This window comes from Sciurus carolinensis, chromosome 6 (genome assembly GCF_902686445.1).
Source record: "Sciurus carolinensis chromosome 6, mSciCar1.2, whole genome shotgun sequence".
NCBI classification, from domain to species: Eukaryota; Metazoa; Chordata; class Mammalia; order Rodentia; family Sciuridae; genus Sciurus; species Sciurus carolinensis.
The window spans coordinates 136,986,222-137,007,978 of record NC_062218.1 but is presented as its reverse complement, the minus strand read 5'-3'; the positions used below and the strand labels follow the sequence as shown (position 1 = coordinate 137,007,978).

At 47.1% G+C, this 21,757-nt stretch overlaps 1 protein-coding gene across 1 annotated transcript in view; it reads right to left on the bottom strand.

Moving 5' to 3' along the window:
- Fstl4 (follistatin like 4) overlaps positions 1 to 21,757 on the bottom strand; it is a 404,387-nt gene that overhangs the window by 201,124 nt on the left and 181,506 nt on the right. Inside the window, exon 4 of the mRNA XM_047556989.1 lies at positions 12,364 to 12,609. Within this exon, the coding sequence (XP_047412945.1) occupies positions 12,364 to 12,609 (246 nt within the window). The remainder of the gene's footprint in view (positions 1 to 12,363; positions 12,610 to 21,757) is intronic.

Here is a 21,757-nt window from a genome sequence, read left to right as displayed (position 1 = left end):
CTGCGACCAGTGCAACTAATCTCTCCGGTCCAGCGAGGGGTGAAGGGGGATTGGAAAATAAATATTGACAGACACAGATCTTGAAGATTAAACTGGGATCAGGGGGAGCCTGCTCTCTGATAGAGATGCAGGTCTAAAGAGTTACACCAGCAATCTTTATTTACATACATCTCATTATCAGGTTAAAGACTGTGCAACCATTATTCTTTGTATTCAGGAAAGTTACAGAAACTAGGACATCCTATGTAGCTTTTCCACAGTTGCAATCCATAGTTGCAAAGTGCAATGTTAGGAACTTTGTGTAGCTCTCAAGAAAGTCCATTGTTAAAAGTTACTGTAAAGTGGGCAGGAATGGGAGAAGTGGAGCTGGTGAAACATTGTGGTTGTCTAGCATAAGAATTCCTTTCTTCCCAGGAGCTGTGTGCCTGAGATCAAGGTTAGAACTGATAGGGCTCTTGCACAGAGCCTCCTCACACAGGGCATTGCTACAGCAGTGAGGCATCCTGTGCCCTTGCACAGAAACATTCCCAGGAATGTGGCATGCCACAGCCATGAGGGCATCAGAGACCCCTGATCTCAGTAACTGTTCTCCCATCCTCCGTCACCGCTAGCAACAAGCCAAGGCATCACTGTGTAAGGAAGACCCACTGCAAGGGACCTGGGATTTCTTCTCCTTTATTCACAGCCTCAGTTTCCCAGTGTGGGGAGCACAACTAACTACTGTAATGAAGGCATGGGACAGTCAGATTTTACAAAAGACCAATTCATCAATGGCTGATCTGACTCATGGTTATTGGGCATAGCAGCCAAAACAGGTGAGAACAACTGGGGATGATCATTTGGTGCCAGCTTTGAGTTCATTCTGGGCTATGAGGACAGGGTTAATGGAAAGTTGCCTAGTTGGGCATCAGCATCATATGCTTTTTAACACACTTAGTCAAAAATTATGCATGAGCTGTTGAAATTCCCATAAGTGAGTGAAAGAAATTAGTGCACTTAATTTCTTTATTTAACCTTTGCAATTTTTGTTAACTATATTTGAAACAACTATTTAGACAACTTCTCATTTCAGGAGCCGCTGTGTTTCCCTTTGGGCCTCAAGTACCACAACCGCTTTTTTGTCAAATTGATTTGTCATAGATCGTTGGAGGTTTATCTTTCCATTTTTTCCCCTGCCAAGAATATGTGGGTGGTGTATTACCAGAGCCCTTGCCCAGCGGAGTACTCTTCTGCTATTTCCACACATGGGTCACCAGTGGATGAGTGCAGACATTTTATATCGCAATCCCATCACCATGAGACCCTGTGAATGCTCTTCATGGCTTCATTGCTTTTTCATGTTGCATAAAAGTCTAAGGACAGAATGTTTCTCCTTCACATCAGATATTGTCTGACACTCATCTTTGATGTGAATCAGACCAAAGAGGGAAAGTCATCACTGGGGAAGCTGATCAGCTAGGACCACCTGAGAGCCCCCAGTGTGATACCTGATTGCTTTTCAAATACCTCTTTGGTTATTGTGTTCATTTGATTTGCTCTGGGCTCTTTGAGATGACTGATCACCAATATATTAAATCTTTCATCTCTATCCTACATATATACCTCATATCTAACACTATTTTGCAACCTTCTTTTCCCCTCATGTTCTATATATTTTGGGAGAGGTATTCAGGTTTATTCTCCATACTAGAGAACAACTGTATGACTTCTACATGGCTAATCTTGTCCTTACCACTTGACATTTAGATGGAACTTCTATTATTGTATTTCAGGTTCCTTATATTCTTCACTTACCTCCTCCAGCTTTGATTTTCTTTTTGACTTTCGTTAACCTGACTTATATTCCTATTTATCATCTCATTCCAGAGTTCATGTTTTCTTGAATCAACAGTAGAACCCAGTCTACTGTCTGCTGTCTAAAATGTGCTTCTGTTTTTTATAATAATTTTTCTCCTAGGCACACTCTTTTGCTGTCTTGAGTGAGTGCTTTCCTTCTTTTCTGCTGCAGGAATAAACTTATCTTTAATTCTTGTTTGAACAGATCTCCTAGGGATTTACCTCTGCTAACTCTCACTGTAGCCTCGGTGAGATTACCCAGACTCTGCAATTGGAGCTACACCTATGGTCACTGCTATACTAACTCTCCTGTACCCAGCACTTGAGGCTTAACAGTTAAGAGTCATCTGTTCATGTGTGGAAAGGGGGGCTAAGAAGTTCACTGTCTACAAAAATACAATGACATGTAACTGCCTCTTTCTTTGCGACCTCTACCTCTATTCCATGTCCCCTTTTGAAGTGTCTTCCTTGCTCAGGGTATTTCTCTTTTTGTAGTCTTGCAATATACCTCTGCCTCATTCTTTCTTTCCTGTCCATCACCCACCTACTGGGAAAGGTTCTGCCACTGGACCCATTCCACCCTCTGATGTCTCTCGTTTAAGGTTACCTAAATAACAAGTTGCGAGGGCCCACATAGACCTGTACCTGTACAATCCACCTGGCTAGCTACAAATGCAGATTTCGGAAAATCCCCATTTATTATATTCTGATGGAAATATGGATCACTGGAGAAGCCACACATCATCTGAGCAGACAGACAGAAAATGGAGAGGGGTGGAGGATAGGTGGAAGTGTCAGAGAGTTCAACCAGGTAGAGCGAGTGGGAGAGGGAGAAGTCTGCAGAGGTACTTGCTGGACCACTGGGAGACCAGGCCCTGGGAGGTCCACCTTAGCCAACTGAAGGAGTGAGAATGGATGGAAGACAAGGAGTAGAAGAGGAAACCACAGTTTCCTAAGGAAGATAAGAAAATGGAGATGGCTGCCAGGTCCCTGGATGAGCCCTTTTTAGTGACCAAGAGAATTGCATATCTCAGATGGCTCTGCTTATAATAAGTGGACAGAGTTCATTGCATCTGGCTATTTTAATTACATTCAAACAAAGTGATTTTGCCCCTCTCATCTAGAGCAGGTTTTTGAAAACAGTTCCATTTTGATTACCTTTGTTCATGAGTGATTGGGATGCAGGAAAGTGGGAGTGAGCACAAAAAACAGGGGGCATCAAGGAGAAGATGCCCAAGACCGGCAGTTGCTGGGAAGTTTTAAAGAACACTTCATGTTCTGGACACAGCTCTCCTGTGGCATCTGGTATTGAGTGGGCACAAGTTCACCCGCAGGTAGACCTGGGAACCCAGGGTGCCACTGAGGGCTGCCCCCCTCAGCTCTCCTGGATAAAGACTTAATGCACACCTGGCATTTGGCCCTTTGGTGTGACCTTGTTATTAAAGTGTTCAGTGAGCCTGCTCTGCTGGGGACTGTATCCACAGAGATGTTTTGCTGATGGGGCCCCTTCCTTCCTCCCTAGGTCACTGTGTGGTTCTGCCCTCCAATACCTCTGATTTATTTCAATTATTTGATACAGCGTTTCAGTGTTCCTCCCTCTTTGGAGAAACAAAGATGGCACCAAGAGGGCCATTACTTTCCTGTCCAGAAGAGTGGGCAGAGAGGCTGGGCTCCAACATCAGCCATGGGAACTGGGAGTAAGGGCAGGAGGGACAAGGGCCAGGAGCAGTGCAACCACTGCGCCTCTGCCCAACTCCCATCCCCACTGTCTCTGTCACTGCCCCCTCCAGTTCCTGAGGTCACGAGGCAGCAGAAGACCTGAAAGGGATTCCCAGTTAAAGAGGAGCGAGGAAGTCCTTTCCTGGAGCCTGTGAGTAAGCAGAAAACAGCGGCAGGCACCCAGAGTCGACATGTTTGAGCTGTGGCTGGGCTGACAGTTGCTGAGTTTGTCACACAGATAATTAGATAAACTGCTTGAGCATGGAGATTCAATACGCGGTGTCATTTAGCGGCTGCTACACGGGGGCCTTGATCATAATTGAAGACGCAATAGGGGAGAACCTTAAGGAAGTCCCAAATCAACTTCTTCTCACTTAGTAATTAAACATTTGACTCTGAGTGATCATCCAAAACCTCCCAGGTGTTGGGTATGGGCTCTGCTCCAATGGGCCAAGACACCTGAGCCAAGACACCTAGCTCTCCATGCAGCGCTTTGCCCAAATTGGCCTCCTGGAAGGACACTTGTGGGGCCAGGGGCTTCACTTTTCTCCCTTCCCTGCTCCTCATGTCCCCTTCCTTCCTAGTGGCCCCTTGATGCCCTTGATGACTCTCCCATCATAGAAAATCCAACGAGGCCTTTGGGCAGGGTTCCTCTCTTGACTCCGTCTGCTCCTTTGCTGGTCCGTTCTAATTTGTATTAACTGGAGGATTTCTAACCAGGGCTTCCCATTTTGTCACTTGGGGAACTTAAAGGTGACTGCATATGTCCTATTTAATACCTTATCACTGATTTGTGCATTCGTCTAAAAAGTGAACGTCACTGGTGTGCTATGGATAGAAAGACAAAGCAAATGTCCCCACTTGTAAGGACACTCAGTATGGAAGGGAACTAAGCAAGCTAACTAGAAATTTCAACAGAAAGAGGCCTTTGCTCTTGATAGAAGTTCTGACGACCCTTTCTTAGCTTGAGGCTCTCATGAAAATCCTTGGGCCCTGCAGGTTTACTGTAGATAAAGAACGAGACACTTGGCCAGGTTCCTGGACAGATCATTTCTTCCAGGTCATGGCATGACTAAGGGTGGTAATGAAGAGGAAGGTCCCTCAAGGCTCTCTCTTGGTGGGTATGGAGAGTAATTAGAAGGATGATCTTGGCAAGGGGCAAAGAGCTTGGGTTTCCAATGATCAAGAAGTCCTCACATGGATGACTTCCTCAATTTCTCTTCTCTTACTCTGGTCCAGAAATTCTGGCCTCCTCATGGAGCCCCAAACAAGATTCCACCTCAGGGTCTTTGCATCTGCTATGCCTTCTGCCCCGGATGATTCCCCTAACTTCTTGACCTCATTCAGGTCTTAGCTCAAATGTCACATATCACATTAGGGGCTCTTACTAGCTGCCTTCCCTTCCGTTTCTTCCACAGGATACTTGTCACCACTGAACATACTTTATCTTTGGTTTGCTGCCTGTCTCTCTCAAGACTGTGCCTGCCATGAGGGCAGGATTCCTGGCTGTTTGTTTCCCATTGTATTCCAGGGCCCAGAAAACTCCCTGACTTGCAGTAGATGCAGGGTGGCTGAATGAATGGGTGGCAGGGATTAAGCAGAAGAGCACCATATTGAATCCAGGTTGCACCTTGGAAATCCCACTCTTGAAGCCAGATGGGAAGTGGGTTTGAAGAAGTGTGCTGGAAGAAGAGGTAGGCAGGAATGTGAAGGAGGGTCTGAGGTACAGTTGTGTCTTTGCACACGAGACAGTTTGGGTCTTTGAGGCATGGCTGGGGCAGTGGGAAGGGGTGGGATGGAAAGAGAACCAAGGAGGGTTCCTGGGTAAGGAGAGCCCACAGGTACGATGCTGCTGGGGAGGATGGTCTGTGGAGAGGCAGAGGGTGGGGACCAATACCTGGAGGCCAGCAGAGCAGGGCTGCAGGACGGATGATAGATGTCACTGCAGGAGTGATTCAATAAGACCAGACCTGAGAAGTATCAACTGGACTTGGCATTTAAAAGGGTCAAGCAATCTTAACCAACTCAATGGACAGTGGAGAGAAGGGATACGGGAGAAATAACACGGTACCTGAAGAGATGCTGGTGCAAAAGTAGGCTCCTTTTGGTTTTAGGGAAGAGACTGAGCTTGTCAGTGACCAAGACACTGAGGAACTCACAGAGAGGGAGGGGTGAGGGAGGGGTTGAATACCAGAAGGAGGGGGTGTCAGAAAACAGCAGGCAACAACGTGTGTGGGGGAGGCTCCGAGGTTGTAGCTTGCTTCTGTAAGTGAAATCGATGCAGTGTGAGACTTTCTCAGCTCAATAACTTATTAGCAATTTTTAATTACTGGAATGTAATTAATTCATTCAGAATGCAGCAGCTCTGTGAAGCGCACCACACAGGCTGAGCTGATAACATTCTTGCACATTTTCAGGGTGTTCACACTAAGACATTTTCTTGCATAAAACCTAGAGGAAATAGTCAAAGAAGACACATTTGTTTCAAGTTGTATTTCTTGATCCTGGAAGCAGATACTACAAATGGGATGATTGAGCTCCAAGAGAGGCTGGGCTGGGGCTTGTTGTGAAAGAGTTTTGAGTTCACCCTGAATAGTTCGCACCAAAGGACAGAATCCACGGAGTGGGGAGGGGGCATCTAAAATGAGGTTGTCCATAAGGATTTCCATTGGTCCTTGAGGTCTTGGGGGTGTCTCGGGTTAAAGCGGTTGCCAAATTATGACCCAGAGTGGAGGTGCTAGGGATTGGTGCATGACCTTTCTTTGATGGTCAATTTCACGGTCAGGCCTGGCATCCCGATCATTCGGGTATCCTTGTATTCTGGCACAGCCTTGGCACAGCCAGTGGCCACTCAGCAACTATCTAAAGCTGGGAAGTGGAAAGTGGCCCAACTATTTGGTGGAAAGTGGCCCAAACACTCCCTGTGGAGCTCAAAGTAAAGACAAGGAAGGGAACTGGGTACAAAGAGATTCCTTTGCAGGGGTTGGAGGAGCAACAGTAGCCCCTGGGCATGAATGTGGGTAGAACCAGGAGCAGAAGGACAACTGGAAGAACAGGAGAGGGAGTCCAGAGAAAAAGCAGAAGCCAGTCCCAGCTCCAAGAGGCAGGCTGGGCTGATGAAGGGCTCATGCCGGAGTCTCTGCCTGTTTTCTATCCCAGGGTCCCCTAGCAGCCTCTGGGTGTCCCTGTGCTCCCTGCTCTTTCCTTAGAGGAGAGACATGGTCTGGTTTTCTGAGGTCTGAGGCCCTGTGAGTTGGGATGATTGAGCCAGTTTTCCCTGGAGAAGCCCCTGCTTCCCATGCAGGTGCGTGAGGTCTTTCCTAACAAGTCGGGCTCTGGAGCTCTCCTTCACATCGGGAATGTTCTGGGGAAGACAGGAGAGATGTAGCAATTATGTAGCAATTGCATCTCTTGGGAATATGCCTTTCTGGAACATAAATAAAAACAGCTCCGGGGCTGGGGAGATAGCTCAGTGGGTAGAGTGCTTGCCTTGCATGCACAAGGCCCTGGGTTCGATCCCCAGCACCGCAAAAAAAAAAAAAAAAAAAAAAAAACTTATAAAAGAGCTCCATAGTTGTGGGTGTTTTCAAGGACTGGTGGCAGGGGCAGAATTCAGGCCCTAGGCTTGACTCTGCCTGTGTGATTTGGGACAGGTACCAGTCTACTCTGGTCCTTGGACTAGCTTATTTAAAGAATGAGAAAGTTGGACTAGCTTATTTGACTCCCAATTAGCTTAAGTTCAAATTCCCTTGTTTGGTACCCAAGGTTATTATTCCCCACCTTTTAAACCAAGCAAACCCTCCCTCAGCCTTTTTTTTTTTTGCTACTGGAGATTGAACCCAGGGGTGCTTAAACACTGAGCCACATCCCCAGCCCTTTTAAATATTTTATTTAGAAACAGGATCTTGCTGAATTGCTTAGGGCCTCACCAAGTTGCTGAGGCTGACTTTGAACTTGCAATCCTCCTGCCTCAGCCTCCCAAGTCACTGGGATTATAGGTGTGTGCCACCACTCCCAGCTTCAAGATCCTTCTTGAATATTTCTTCTGGAACCTTCTCTCAACATTCCCCTTCTATCCTCAGGCAGGTGAATCCCTTCCTTGGGCTGCACTGACATTTTCTGAGATTTTTGTGCATTCCAGAAACTTCTTCCATGCTGGGAATCAGGGATACTTCATCCTCCTCTTGCTTCTCTACTAACCTGCTAAATGCTCAGGTGACTCATGACTTAACTTTTCAAAGAGAGAGCCAGTTGGAGAAAGTGACAATTACATTTGACCAATTGGAGGTCAAATACTAGTCATTCGCTAATAAATATGTGGAGGACCAATGTTCTTCTCTTTCCTTGCTCATAGGAGGACTCATCAGTCTTTGGTCCATAACTAGCATTGTTACCTAAGCAGACAGGAGTTTCTAGCCACTTGCATCAGCCCCTTGAATGTTTCCCAGTGTTTGCAATGTCATCATCAACATATGGAGGCTGTTGCTACCAGTTTGAGAAGAGTGCTCATTACAGGCAGGCACTGTCCATTGCACATTCATGAATCTACTCTATGAGGTAGGTGTTGTTATTATTCCCACTTTACAGATGAGGTAAGTGAAACACCACAAGCCTTGTCCAAGCCTTGTCTTAGCCCTATCAGCCTAGCCCTGCCTTAGGACCCAGCACTTCCTTCCTATAGGGGCTGCTCTGGCAAAGCTAAAACAATCCCCTGTCATTTGAGAGCATTATAGCCTGCTGTGGGATCTCACACATCCCAAGGTGTGGGTCTCCTGCCCAGGGCTGGACTGAGCTGGCTCAGCCCAGGATGTGAGTATCTTTCCCTGATAGGGCAGAGAAGACCTGTGGAAGAACAACAATGTATCCCCCAGGTGGGGAGCTTAATTCTTAAGTCATCAAGGTTCAAAGCAAAATAGCAACAAAATAACCATAAGAAAAGAAAAAAGGTGGTCCCTCCCCCCTCTAGCCAGATCTATTTATTAACTTGTAGCAAAACCTTGAGTTCTCATGCCTGCTTAGTAACACTTAAGAAAAAAAGGATTAGCAAGACTGTAATGTCTAATTTCTTTTTCTCTCACAAATGGGAATGATTTCCTTTAACTTCTTAACTTGGGAATTCAACTCAGAAGCACCAAAATACACCTACAAACACCATGCTGACTGAGGAAGCTGAAAGATTCACTTAAAACTGAACTTATGAGAGCCCCTTTTTCTTCCATAATGTCATGGTTTGATTGGAAAACTTCCAACTATACTTTTGCATCATCTGGTATTAAAACAACCCTGGTTGGTGAGTGTCTGCTGAAGGCCAAGCTCTTCTTGAGCAGTGGAACATAAAACCAAGTCAGAAACATAATTTTTAAAATGTCAACTAGCCACAAATAGGAATGCGACGTTGATAATTTTTAGAACACAAACTCTGCATAAAGTTCAACAGTGGATGGCACTTGATGTCTTGGTATCCTCTTGGTAATATTTGGTGCTGAGAAAATGTGCAATTCCTCATTTTGCCACAAGCAAAAAGAAACACATCTTTCCCGCATCTCCCTCCTTGTCCCTGACCTTCAGCAAGAGGTACCCTGTTTACCACTCAGGAGGGATCAAAGATGCAAACTCTAACTGGAGCTGGGCTGTGGGGTTCAGTCTGACTTTCACACATGCTAATGATCCCTAAATGAGTGTATTTCATCCCACAATTACAAGGAATCTTCATTGCCATAGTGACTGAAATGTGACACCAGAAGTCGTCTTACAAATGGAGGTTTAGAATGCTACCTCTTCTCTTCTCTCGTGTAGAATGGCAAGTGTCCCCAAACAGTCCTCAGTAGAGACCTTCCCCAAAGGGATCAGGAACTCTGGTCACAGAAGGTGAGCTCCAACCCACAGTGGCTCAGTCCAGCATAACCTACCACTTCTTCTCTGCTTATTCTACATATTCCAACCCCATAAGGATTGTTCTCATTTTGGCTTCCAGGGGCAGAAAAGTCCCAGAGAATGAAGTTTATAAGTTATCTTTTGTAGAGTCTGGTATGAATAGAGACTAGAAGATGGATGATTCTAAAATTTTTGTTTACTTGGGGAAAAAAGATGTTTTTAAGTTTCCTGTATTGATAACTCCCTGAAAATTTGGGACAAATGATAAATGTCATCCATGGAACTCAAGCTGCCACCATTATGAGGGATAGGAACAATAGGAAGTTGTCCTTTATATCCTCCTCTCTCCCAAGACCCCACTCCCTACTCTCAACAGAGCCTCTGACATTTACTTTCTCTTGCACCCAGTTGGAGTGGTGGCTCTGGTGAAGGTGGGGAAGTGCTTGCCCCAAAGCCCCCCACCTTAGGGCTGGCCTGTCTTCCATTGTCATAAGCCCTTAGTGGGTGCTCAGGTCTTTCCTGTCTGCTAGGCACACCCTAGAGGAATGTGAGAGGAGGAGAAGCAGCCTGGCCTCCTGCCTACCAGGACTGGAGCTCAGCCTGAGCATGAGCACTGGAGGCTTCTCCCTGGAGTCCAGACCCAGGGGCCAGTTGTACAGAAAAAGTTCTGGTTCCATGTAGGCATTTCTAGGACAGCATCTGGGGCTGACAATCAGCACCTTCTTTGCCTTCTCTTCATTAACCATTAAGTTATTTAGGCCCCCAATAGTCCCCCAGGACCTCCCAGCAGAGCCTGTGTTCCTGCTTCTGTGTTCCTTTCACAGACTTTGCGTCTCACTGTTCTAGGCCAGTTTAGAATTGAAAAACAGTGATGGAACATATCATTAATACGGAACACTTGGGACGAGTCAGGCACTGAGCTGTATGGTCTTTGTGCAGCATGTCCTTTACTTCCACAGCTAGAACATAGGGATGGCCACTTGTCCCATTTTACATCTGAGGAAAGATCCAGGGAGGTCCACGAGGCCATGCAGATGGGAAGCCTGATGTAGCCCCAGGTGTTTTTTTTTGTTTTTTTTTTGAGGTTGCAGGTTCTGCTCTAAACTGAACAGGGATCTCAAGGAGGGGAGTTCTGCACTACTGAGTGGGTGACGATTCACAGAATCTGTGGAACACTCATTGCATCAGAAGGACTCAGTGGATAAATTCAATAAGCATGAAGCGGAGCTGAGCCCTTATCTGCTTGAGGCTGCCCCCCACCCCCATGCTCCCTAGCTCGGCCCCATCATCCCTCACTGCTCAAGTTTTGTGGTTGTTGTCCTTTCCCTTGTGTGAAATGAGAAATGCTGTTTGAATAACCGATGGTGAGGGAGGCAGTGCATACTCTGATGCAGAAATAAAAACCTTCAGGAAGATGCAATTTGGGGGATATTGGAAACCGGAGAATGGAACATCAGTCTATAAAATTCAACACGGCCAATAAAGCTGGAGCGACTGGCCAAGTGTTTTAGTGTGCACCGTTGCCAGGGAATTGGCAGGCACATGCTGGACAGTGTTTCCAGACTAGGGACATTTGTCCTAGGCTCATTTTGACCTCATTTGCATGATGCATCTCATGATTCTGAAGCACCTCAGCATTAGCATCATAAGCACAGCCATGAAAGTGTCCAAGTCTATTCTCATCACAGGCTAAATGTTCCTTTCCAGGGCCCACACTGCCACGGGTAGTGATGGTGGGAGAGTGGCCCATTATGTGACAGCAAGTGGCATGTGGCAGAGGTGGCAGAGGTTAAAACACCTTTGCTCCCTGCCTCAGCTGTGACTACCCCTGCACATACATAAATCACGTGCCACATGCACATGCTAGGGACAGTCACATACTGAGGGTCTGTAAGAGTGAGGTTGAGCTCAGCACCTTCATTTTGGGTACCTGATCCCTCAAAGCCCAGACTGCTAGAAGCCCTTGTTGGCCACCATTGCAGGCACTTGGCAGGCCCTCTTCCAAGCCTTCCCCTCTCTTCCCTGCCCCACCCAGATCAGCCCTCTGACCTCATGCAACCCCAGTGCTCTCCCACCTCTGATGTCCCCCGGCTTAGTCTAAGTGGGGTTGTTTCCATCTGCCTACGTTCTGATTCTGCCTTCTACACACTTCCTAGTTTATTCATGCATGTCCATTTTGTTTTATTTCTACAGTCCGTGGCATATGCTATATACTAGGGCCACATCAACACAGGAATGTGCATCCAAACTCTGAGCATCTTCTTAAGGCACTATGCTAGGTGCTGAGATCTATTAGTGCATAAAACAGCCTCATGGCTATTACCATCTAGTGGGAGTCAATATGACCTTTCTTTTCTGATCTAACCACAGCATAAGACAGAAGTCTTTTGGGCCCATCTCCATGGACATGTTCTGATGTTCATGTATCTTGCTCAGAGGTGTGACAGACAGGCAAGGCATGGACTAATTTGCTGTCAGTAACTGCTCCAGGACAGCTTGAGAATCTGCCATGCTGGGAACCAGTGTGCTGGTGGCCATCTGGTCACAGTGTATGCACAGTATATTCTCCTGATTCATGGGACAGTGGGGTAAACATGGTCACCATCACCACCTTGCCAGGGTCCACCTTATGTGTAGACCTGGGTTACACATAAGGTTATTTGGTCCTTAATGGATGCAAGTTCTGCACCAGTCCATGTTTGGTTTGACCTCCCTGGATTCTGCTCTGCGGGTGCACGCGCGCGTGCGTGTATGTGTGTCTGGAGGTGGGATACAGACAGAACATGCATCTCTGAAATGCCACAGCTGCCATTCTGTTGAAGTACCAGTCTTGCTCTTTACTTGCTTTACAGTTGTGACCTGTAGACCCATATCCAGGTCAAAAGGGATCCATCACAAAACCCAAAAGCATAGAGTAGAAAGCCATCTCCCTACCTTTGAGGAAACAGTCCTTGCTGTGGACGACGAAGACCTTCTTGCCTAGCAGGCAGGCGGCACGGTGGAGCTCACAGTGGTTCTCGTAGAGAACGCCATCGGAGCCGCACACTGGCACGTAGCTGGGCCTGCAGGCCTTCAGGCACTGGCACTCGGGCTGCCCTGTCGACCTGCTGAGCACACACTGGCTCCCACGGCTGCACAGCTTCTTCCCACAGGAGTTTGGTTGCCCGTGGCTGGAGAGCCCTGTAGGGACACAAACAGGGTCAGTTGCAAGATGCCAGTGGAAGGTAGCAGGCTTCCCTGTGGCTCTTCAAGTCATGACCAGCAGTCTTCCTTACCTGTGAAGCTAAGGCTACCTAAATGGGGCTCTAGCGCTCCATGGAGTCCCTGTCCCTCCATCAAGAGGCAGCCAAGAAGGGCTCGTTGCCCAGTGGGAATCAGGTTTGTGTATGGCTCGCTCCAAACATCTCAAACACAACACCTGGAACCCAGGGACGGGCCTTTGATAAACTCTTTGTTCTTCCTTCAGCTCACTCTTCCTGCTGCCAGTTGACAAATGAACATACCCAGTCATTCTGTGCTCACACAGAGGTGCCTTACACCAGAGGACAGAACCTGCAACCACTGTCCCTATCCCTGAACCAATAAGACTAGAAGCCTGTTAAAATCAGTGACTTTTTACCAAAGTGGATCCCTCCTTCTCCTCCTTCCCTCTTTTCATTTATTTTGTGGCACGAGGCCAGACTGTGTACTAGGCACCTTAGGGGTCTCCAAAGGTGAGCAAGACATGGATCTCCCTCCCTGGGACCTGGTCATCCTGTGAGGTGATGGTGCACGTGCAGACACAACTCTGGTTAGGCCAGGCCAACAGCTAAGGGGGCCCATGGGCTACTTTGTAGGGAAGCAAATAGGGGCAGGGCTCATGGAGGAGATAAGCACTATGGACCCTGAAGGTTGAGAGGAGGAGGCTTTCTCTGAGACACAGCAGGCCAGGGCTCCAGAACTCTCTGCAGGTATCATTTGTGTATGCCACGTATGAGACCTGATAGGAGCAGGAGTTTTATGCAGGGGTGGGAGGGAGAGGGTTAGGCCATGTGTGGTTCTAGGAGACTGAGAGAGCCAAGCGGAGAAACTGAAGCTTGATACTATAGGCGCGGGGGAACCATGGCAGAGTCTAGACAGGAGGTGTTCTCTTGAGTGTTCAGGATGAGGTCGGGGAGGGCAGCCTAGGTGGGAAGACCAGATGTCGGCTTTTTCCTCCAGGGACAACAGGGTTCTCCATGCTATACATAATCAGTAGTGCCAGCAGAAGCCTTTCCCCCACCCAGCACTTTCCAGCAGAGTGTCCTAGCTGTAGGTAAGGAGGCCAGCACATTGCTTTTGGTGTCCCCTGCACCCAAACACATACCCACAAGGATCTCAGGAAAGCAGTGCCCAGAGCTCATACCCCAGAGGGCAGGGTGGCTAGTCCAGTGGCTTTTTTCCACAAGGGCACTCATAAATACATGAAAGGCCAAACAGGTATCACTAACCAATGTCAAACTTCTTTAGAGGAGTTCAGAAAATTAGATGATTGCCATGTGTCATTAATAGTAGCAGATGGAAAGTTGAGACTTATAAAGAGATATCAAAATATGAACAATTAAAACATGAATGCAGATGGCTGCAGAAGTCTTTGCTTTACGTTTTAATTGAATCTTCAAAATACTCAGCAAAACAGAATAGCTTTGATAGTTGGTGCTGAGCCTTTAGCCCCAGTTCCTGCCCCATGGGATTGAAATGTCTAAGGGAAAAAAAGAATCCTCCTTTTCTTGTTTTTGGTTAAGTCTGCTTTTCATCATTATGGATTTGAAAGGAAAAAAATCAGTTATCAGCAGATTAACTGCTTGATTCAATAACTCATTTAAATTCCTCCAGCCATGGCAAGCTAAGAAATATTGACTTTTTCTTGAATCGTAATAAACTAGAAGGTCAACATATCTCTGTGTAGTATAAAAGTGCAGATCCTGAGCAGGGGCCTGTGAGTCTCCTTTATCCACTTTGCTAATTGTTGGCATGTCACCTGTCACAGGAAGGCTCTACTCGGGGGCTCTGCAGCCTGCGGGTGGAGGATCGCCACTGGTGAGCAGGAGTGGGGGAAGTGGCTGAAGGCAGAGTCTTGGTAGGGGGGTCTCTGAACTGCAAGCCCCCTCCTCACAGGGCTTCTGGCTGCAATGCCACAATGTGTTTGATAAGCATGATTCTCCTGGGTTGTTGGGAAACGGGTTACCCAGCAAAATGCTGGCAGCTACTTGAAGAAATTAACACGGTTCTAGAAATATCAGCTTTTGTTTCCCAAGATGGAGTGAGGACACAAAGCATTGCTGTTGGAAGACTGTTTTAATAAACTTCCCTGTGCAGATAGGATGGGAACCTGCTAATCACCCCTCTTTGAAGTGTCAGAGCCTCCTCTTTGAGCCTCTGGCCTCCAGAGTCCGCTGTGGGCTTCTGCTCTGGCTGTGCCCATCCCCGCTGCTCTCTCCTTCTGGTTAGATCGGCTCCAACTTGCCCTTGAGTTCAGCTGTTCCCTCCCAGAGGGTCTGTTCCACATGCTGGCCTCAGGAGGCCCCACAGGGGCTAGGCTTTTGTCCTTGAATGGCCCCGGGGTACTCAGCTTTTAAGAAACATAAGTTTTGACTTGATCTCTTTAACACTGATTCAGCGCCTCTGTTTCAACACCAGATTAGGACTGGGGTGATGGGGCGCCACATGCTGTGACTTCGGGCAGGTGCATCTCCTTTTCCTTCCCCTGGGGGCAGGAGGGAAGTGGAAGGATGGAGGCGAGAAGTGGAGAGTATCCCTGAAGATGTGCCTTTGGCAGTAAAGGGAAAGAGTTCTGGAGAGACAGAGCAGAGGGACTTCAGAGACCACCAAATCCAGCCAGGCAGTCAATCTAGAGTCTGCTCATCACAGACCGGGGAGTGCGCTCTACCTGATGCTTTCCTTTGAAATGCCCCTATGTCCAGATTTCAGTGAACATTTCTGAGGACTAGGGCCACATGCAGTGCGTCCAATGCCCAGATCCCAGCTTGCAGGTGGGACACCTGCCACCTTCCCTTAGGCCTTGCCCCAAGATGTCAGTGTTAAAAAAACATCTGTGCCAACCTGTGGCCACTGACTTCCTCGAGAACACTCAGGTTCTCTCTGATATGGAAATCAACTGTCGGCAAATATTTGATTTCTAATTATTTGCAATTAAGACAAAAGGAGTTCTACAGTCCTGGGAGCTCCCTTCACAGAGGCTGTTGACAGCCGGCCTCATGGTGAACTGAGAATCCCTATGCAGGGCAGGCCCGGAATCTGATCCCCAGACACAGCCACGATGCTGACCAACGGGTGGTTTCCTCATTAAGCAAGCCCCTCACCACTACCTCCTTCTTGTCATTAAAACAGAATGAATTCCCTACTCCTACCAGGATGATGATAAAACAGTAATGGGAAAGGTAACCAAGTGAGACTGCGAGCAACTGCCTGCAGTATTTATGAGGACGACCGCGACGCATGAAAAGGATATAACGTGCTTAATTTATAGTCATAAAGAAAGTCATTTACCCAGGTTAAAAACTGATCATCTTGCCAAATAAGCTGCTTTTCAACACTAATTAAATTTACTGAACATGGGTAGAAATGGGAATGGTTACATTAAAGTGATGGCGGCAAGAGAAACAGTCCATTTGTGCCAGTTGGTGCTCAAGTTTCCCCATGTGATTCAAATAAGTCCCTTGGATAAGAGTGTCACAGATGGGGATCACCATAGCTCAGAGAGTAGGTACAGGTGGCGTGATTTAGCAAGTGCAGAAGGAAAGCCTGTGGACCCTGGGAACAGCGTTAAAGGGGGATGAATCCTGAGATCTGTCCCTGTGAAGGTTTATGTGGAATATTCCCCAAAGTCTTATGTGTAGAAGTCATGGTCCCCATTGCAGTGGTGTTCAGAGACAGGGCTTCTGAGAAGTGATTAATTACCAGAGACAGTGTGCACAGAACCCAAGAACCTTAAGAATCCTATCTACCACCTTCCATGAATCCCAGCCTGCCACAGTAGCCATCTCCAGCTTCTATAGACATAAGTATCTATCTAGGAACCAAGTGGCCACCATGGGTAGATACAGTCTTACATGGTTATTACCTCATCGGTAATTAATTCCTCGAAAGTTGAATAAACTAATGGAAACTAGGCGGGTGGAGCATGATTGGAGGAAGTAGGTCACTGAGAATGTGCCCTTGAGGACTATATCTTGTCTCTGTCTCTGTCTTTCTCTGCTTCCTAGCAGCATGCCTCTGCCATGCCCTTCTGCCATGGTGTTCTGTCTCCCTCAGGTCCAAAGCAATGGAGCCATCCTACCACGGACTGAAACTCTGAAACCATGAGTCCAAATGAAGTCCTCCTTTAAGTTTATGCCAGATATTTTTGGTCACAGCAATGAAACACTGACTAACACAGACCCAGACATTTCTTTTTTTTTTTTTTTTGCGGTGCTGGGGATTGAACCCAGGGCCTTGTGCTTGCAAGGCAAGCACTCTACCAACTGAGCTATCTCCCCAGCCCCACAGACCCAGACAGAGGAAGCGGGTTTTAACTCATGGAGAGCAAGAAGACTCCTCTGCTGTGTCCTGACAGTGGGCTACATCTAAGAGCACAGCTGGATTATTTTGCTTCCAAACTCTGATTCAGTCTCTAGCAGGTTCCTTGGCCCCAAATAAATCTATGTGTCCTCCTTTCTCAGAGCTTGTGCCCCAAATGACACATGGGGAAATCTATGGTTGGAATGTTCCCTCTAAGACTGGAACTGAGATTTAATTTCCACTGTAACAATATCGCAGGGGTGAAACCTTTAAGAGGTGATCAGGTCATGAATGAATTAATGCTGTTATCACAGGAGCAGGGTAGTTACAGGAATGAGTTCCTGATAGGATGAGTTTGGCCTGATTTCTCCTCTGTCAGACATGGGTTTGCTTGCCTTCTTGCCATCATGAGGCACACAGAGGCCCCTGGCAGATGCGGGCACCAAAGTTCTTGGATTTCTCCACCTCCAGAATCACAAGCCAAATAAACTTCTATTGTTTATAATTTACCCAGTCTGTGGTATTCTGTTATGGCAGCAGAAAATGGACTAAGACAAGGGGGAACCCATTAGTTTTCCCACTTTGGGATGCTAAAGGCCTCCCCTGCCCCTCACACAGTGAGGTAACAGCTTGGCCACTGGCTGCAGAAACCAAAGCAGGCCAACAGAAGCAGGACATGAACATAGAAGACCAGAGACAGTGTGCACAGCACCAAGAACTTTAAGAATCTTATCTACTACTTTCCATGAACCCCAGCCTGACCTTACCTGAAACCCTAGAGCCGAGGACTTGTCTAGGAAGGGCCACATGTGTACAGAGAGGTGCAGATATGTGGGGTGTGCGGTCCAGGGACTAGAGGTGATGGTGCCAACACTCCACCCTATTTCAGGAAAACTCATACTCTCATTCATGCCCAAGACCTAGACAAAGAGTCTATTTGATCTTGTTTCCCTCAAGGTACAGTGCCTGCAGAACTTGGCAGAAATGACTGTAGAATTTGAGGGCATGGCAGGAGTCCCTGTCTGCCAGCTCTCCATCCACTTATCCATCCAGTGATTTTTATTGCTAGGTACTATGGACATAAGACAGAGTAGCATTCTGCCCTCAGGGCATTACAGTGTGGGAAGACAAGCAAAAGAGTAAACCAGCAAACAAATGAACAAGATGATACGGATTTGGCACAGGCCAGGAAGGAAGTAAATGGAAGCTGGCACAAGAGGAAGCCTGGCTCAGAACTCTCTCTTCAGGGCCAATCTTGCTGGGCACTCCTAGGCTGCAAGGAGCTGAGATGCAGGGGACTCTGCCACTTGCCCAGTTGCACATCTATCTATCTGACACTCAGCACTCCCTGCTCTACTCCTGGCTGCAAGAGACCCACACGCCACAATCTTATAATCCAGAAAGAAGCCCTTGGCCCTGCTCAGGGTTGTGGGTGAGAAGAGAGCAGCCCTCTATGGGTGCTGACCACAGACCATCTTGACTGGGACTGCCACACTTTCCAGATGTCCTGGTGCTGGGACTGCCTCAGGTCATCTCCACCCTGTAAGTTCTCATTGACACTCCAAAACTGGGAAGAGAGTCTAATTTTTCCTGAGGATATGTGCATGCTAACCCCCAATCAGAGAGGGCTGACTGAAATAACTGTTTATAGAAGCAAGTCAATGGTCAGACACCGTGCTAAATGCTTAGAACCCATGATCTTATTTGACTCTCATTTAATCCTTATCATTGCCCTATGAACTAGACATACACACCTTTCCCAGAATGTATTTGTGGCATGAATATATGCCCATTTTACAGATAAGGAAATATGAGAGGCCTATGGGTAGATAGCATGTAGGTGGTAGAGCCTAGATTTGAATTCATCTTGATCCAAATCCCTCATATTTGGGATAATCTGCTTGGCTGGAGAGACAGCCCCTGCCTTCAGGAGCTCATGCTGCCAGGGCCCTAAATGCCATAGTTCCAGCTTCTCCAACATCATGGTGCATGCAAACACCGGTAACCCTGGTTGTGGGATCTCTTCTGCTCACATCCTTCTGACATGCTGCTCCGAGGCCTATTTACCAATCACTCTGAGAGTTGCTGGTTTACAGTGCTGCAGAAAGAAGTCCTGCTTGGATCTGTGAACATCAGACCAAAAGCCATGCCTTGTCATTCACTGTTGCCTGGACAGCAAGCACCCCCACAGTGTTTCTTAGCTTTTGCACCTACCTGCTCTGACTCCTGCCATTTTGTCTGAAACTGGACAGGTGACTGTTGGACAGACATGGTCTCCTGCAGTGACCACAGGTGACTTCAAATGTAATTAATAAGCACAGTGTGTAAGTTGAAGCTCTTGTTTGCTTCATGAAAACAGAAGTTTGACCAGCTTTGAAAGATCCAACCAAATTCTCCAGATCCCAAAGCTTAAGACAAACACATAGTTATCCATTGCTAGAAGGTAATGTAACCTGTCAGGTGTGTTGCTCACAGTTCCTCAGTTCAGGCCTCAAAATAAACCACTAAGACAAGGTTAGAAATGCCTGGGACATGGAGGGAGGGTAACTTTTTCCATCAGCAGGCCTCTCAATTCTGCCTCAAGAGTTTGTACCATATGTGAAAGCTAGAAAGGAATAAGGAAAAGAAAAAAAAAAGGGGGGGGGGGGATTTCATGAAGGAGTATGGGAAGGCAAAGGAGGGGAAGAGAGGAGAGATAAGAAAGGAGAGGAATGAAATCAACTAAATTATGCTATGGACATGTATGAATATATTACAACGATTCCAGTTTTATGTATAATTTTAACGCACCAACTAAAAATGTAAGTATATAGAAGGAAGGCCACTAAAGTAGAAGAAGAGGAACAGGAGGAGGGAAAAGGAAGGTACTGGGAAATTAAATGGAGCAAGTCATAATATATGAATGTATGAATATGTCACAATCTCACTATTGTGTATAACTATAATGCACTAACAAAAACATTAAAAAATTTAAAAGAGAAGTTTGTATCTAACCAACTTTATAATGCACCAAAGCATAAATAGGTTCTTGTACAGTGTTCAGTGACCCTGGGCAGGGCTTTTGGAGGTGGTTGTTCTGGTCACAAATGAAGCACAATCACCATGTACAAGTGCCACAGTATCCTTTTAAAAACTTAAACACATGACTGGTGGTAACACAAAGTGAGCATGTGCCAACGCTTTGGCCAATTGATAAATGAGGGAGGCTGCAGGAGGGAGAAGTGGGTTCAAAGGGGATGAACAGACCTTGGAGGAAGAAGCCTGGGACAAGGTGGCCAGGCTAGACACTCAGCCAGGGAATGACCTACAGGCCAAGGAAAGCATGCCCTTTGAGGTTATCTTTTCCACTCATGTACTGTTACCAGAAACAAACATCCACATTAACACGTCACTGCACAGTCTGATCAATAAGACTGGTGACTCATCCTTGGGGGGCCTGTTAAACAGGGAACCCATATGACACTTGGAGGACCTTCCATCTCTCTGTGCCTTATTCCCACCTCTTGGATAATTTTCTCAATTCCAGCAAATTACCTCCAGTGACAGATATCCCTGAGGAGCTGTGGAGGACTCTCATCCTTTCCCCCTACCTGGGGCATCTCCTTCTTTTGGAGCCCCCACTCTCACAAAGAGACCACAAGGAGGGAGGAATGCGAGGCCCCAAGTCACTTAGTTTAACCTCAGAGAGACAGCGAGAACTCCCTTGGGAAAGGTGCCATGGAGTGGAGACGGGGGGAGGTGGGGCGGGAGGCCAGCAAGCCAGCTGACATACAGCACTGCTCACTGCTTCCCCATGGCAGGTGCCACGTCAAAACTTGTCACGGAGCTCATGGTCACCCTAGCCAGGTCTCAAGGAACACCCAGTTACACCTGGCTATTCACTGAGTTTTGTGCTCCCTGGGGCTTGTTAGCTGCCTGATCCCAGCAAGTTCCCTACCCTCTCTCTTCTTATTTATAAATGAGGCCATATGGTCTGTCCCTTACAGGATTGCTTTGAGGACTGAATGAGATAATTCATGGAAACAGGCTGGCAAGCAGCAAGCGCTCAATTCAGACATTCTGCATTAGTGAATGACTGAATAAATAGGACCGGAAAAGAAGGAGTCATTTGGTTTGACGGATTCAAGTGTGGGTAGTTACTGTTTCCAGGAGGCCAGCCGTAATGGAAAGGCACACACATTTATATTGAAAGTATTGACTGGTTTTACAAGGCAGACTCCAAACAACAGGCCTCAAATATCCCAAGGAAATACTTACCCTGAAATTTCTCTTGCACCAGAGATTTCTTTGAACCATGTAAATTTCTCAGCTTCCCAATGGGGGAATCTGAAATCATATACTCTCAGGACAAAGTGACTGGAACTGATCAAACATAGCACAAAACCTGCAGACTCTGTTTGGCACCTAAGGGTGGTATCAGGAAGTTACAAGGGCCCTTGATCTTCCAGGGGAGCTCAGAGCACAGTTGTGGAGGTGGCCTGCCTGGGTCCTGACACCAGCACATCTCCTAAGTGTTTCAGGTCCACTTTCTAGAGTCAAGTCCAAATGTTTCTCTTCCTGCTGGGAGCCCTCTGTACTTTTGTGCCCTCTCCCTTTACAGTACGGGACCACAGAAAGTCCCTGCCCTACTTATTTCTAGAGTTTTCCTTCCAGTTTTCCCACAGGGGAAATAAAGGAGCTCTCAGATTCTGGCCTAGGCCTTCCTCTGGCAACTAGCTGGACTCCTCAGGCCCTGACTCAGGCGCTCTGCAGCCAGCTGGACTCCATAGCCACTCAGAGCTCCAAGTCC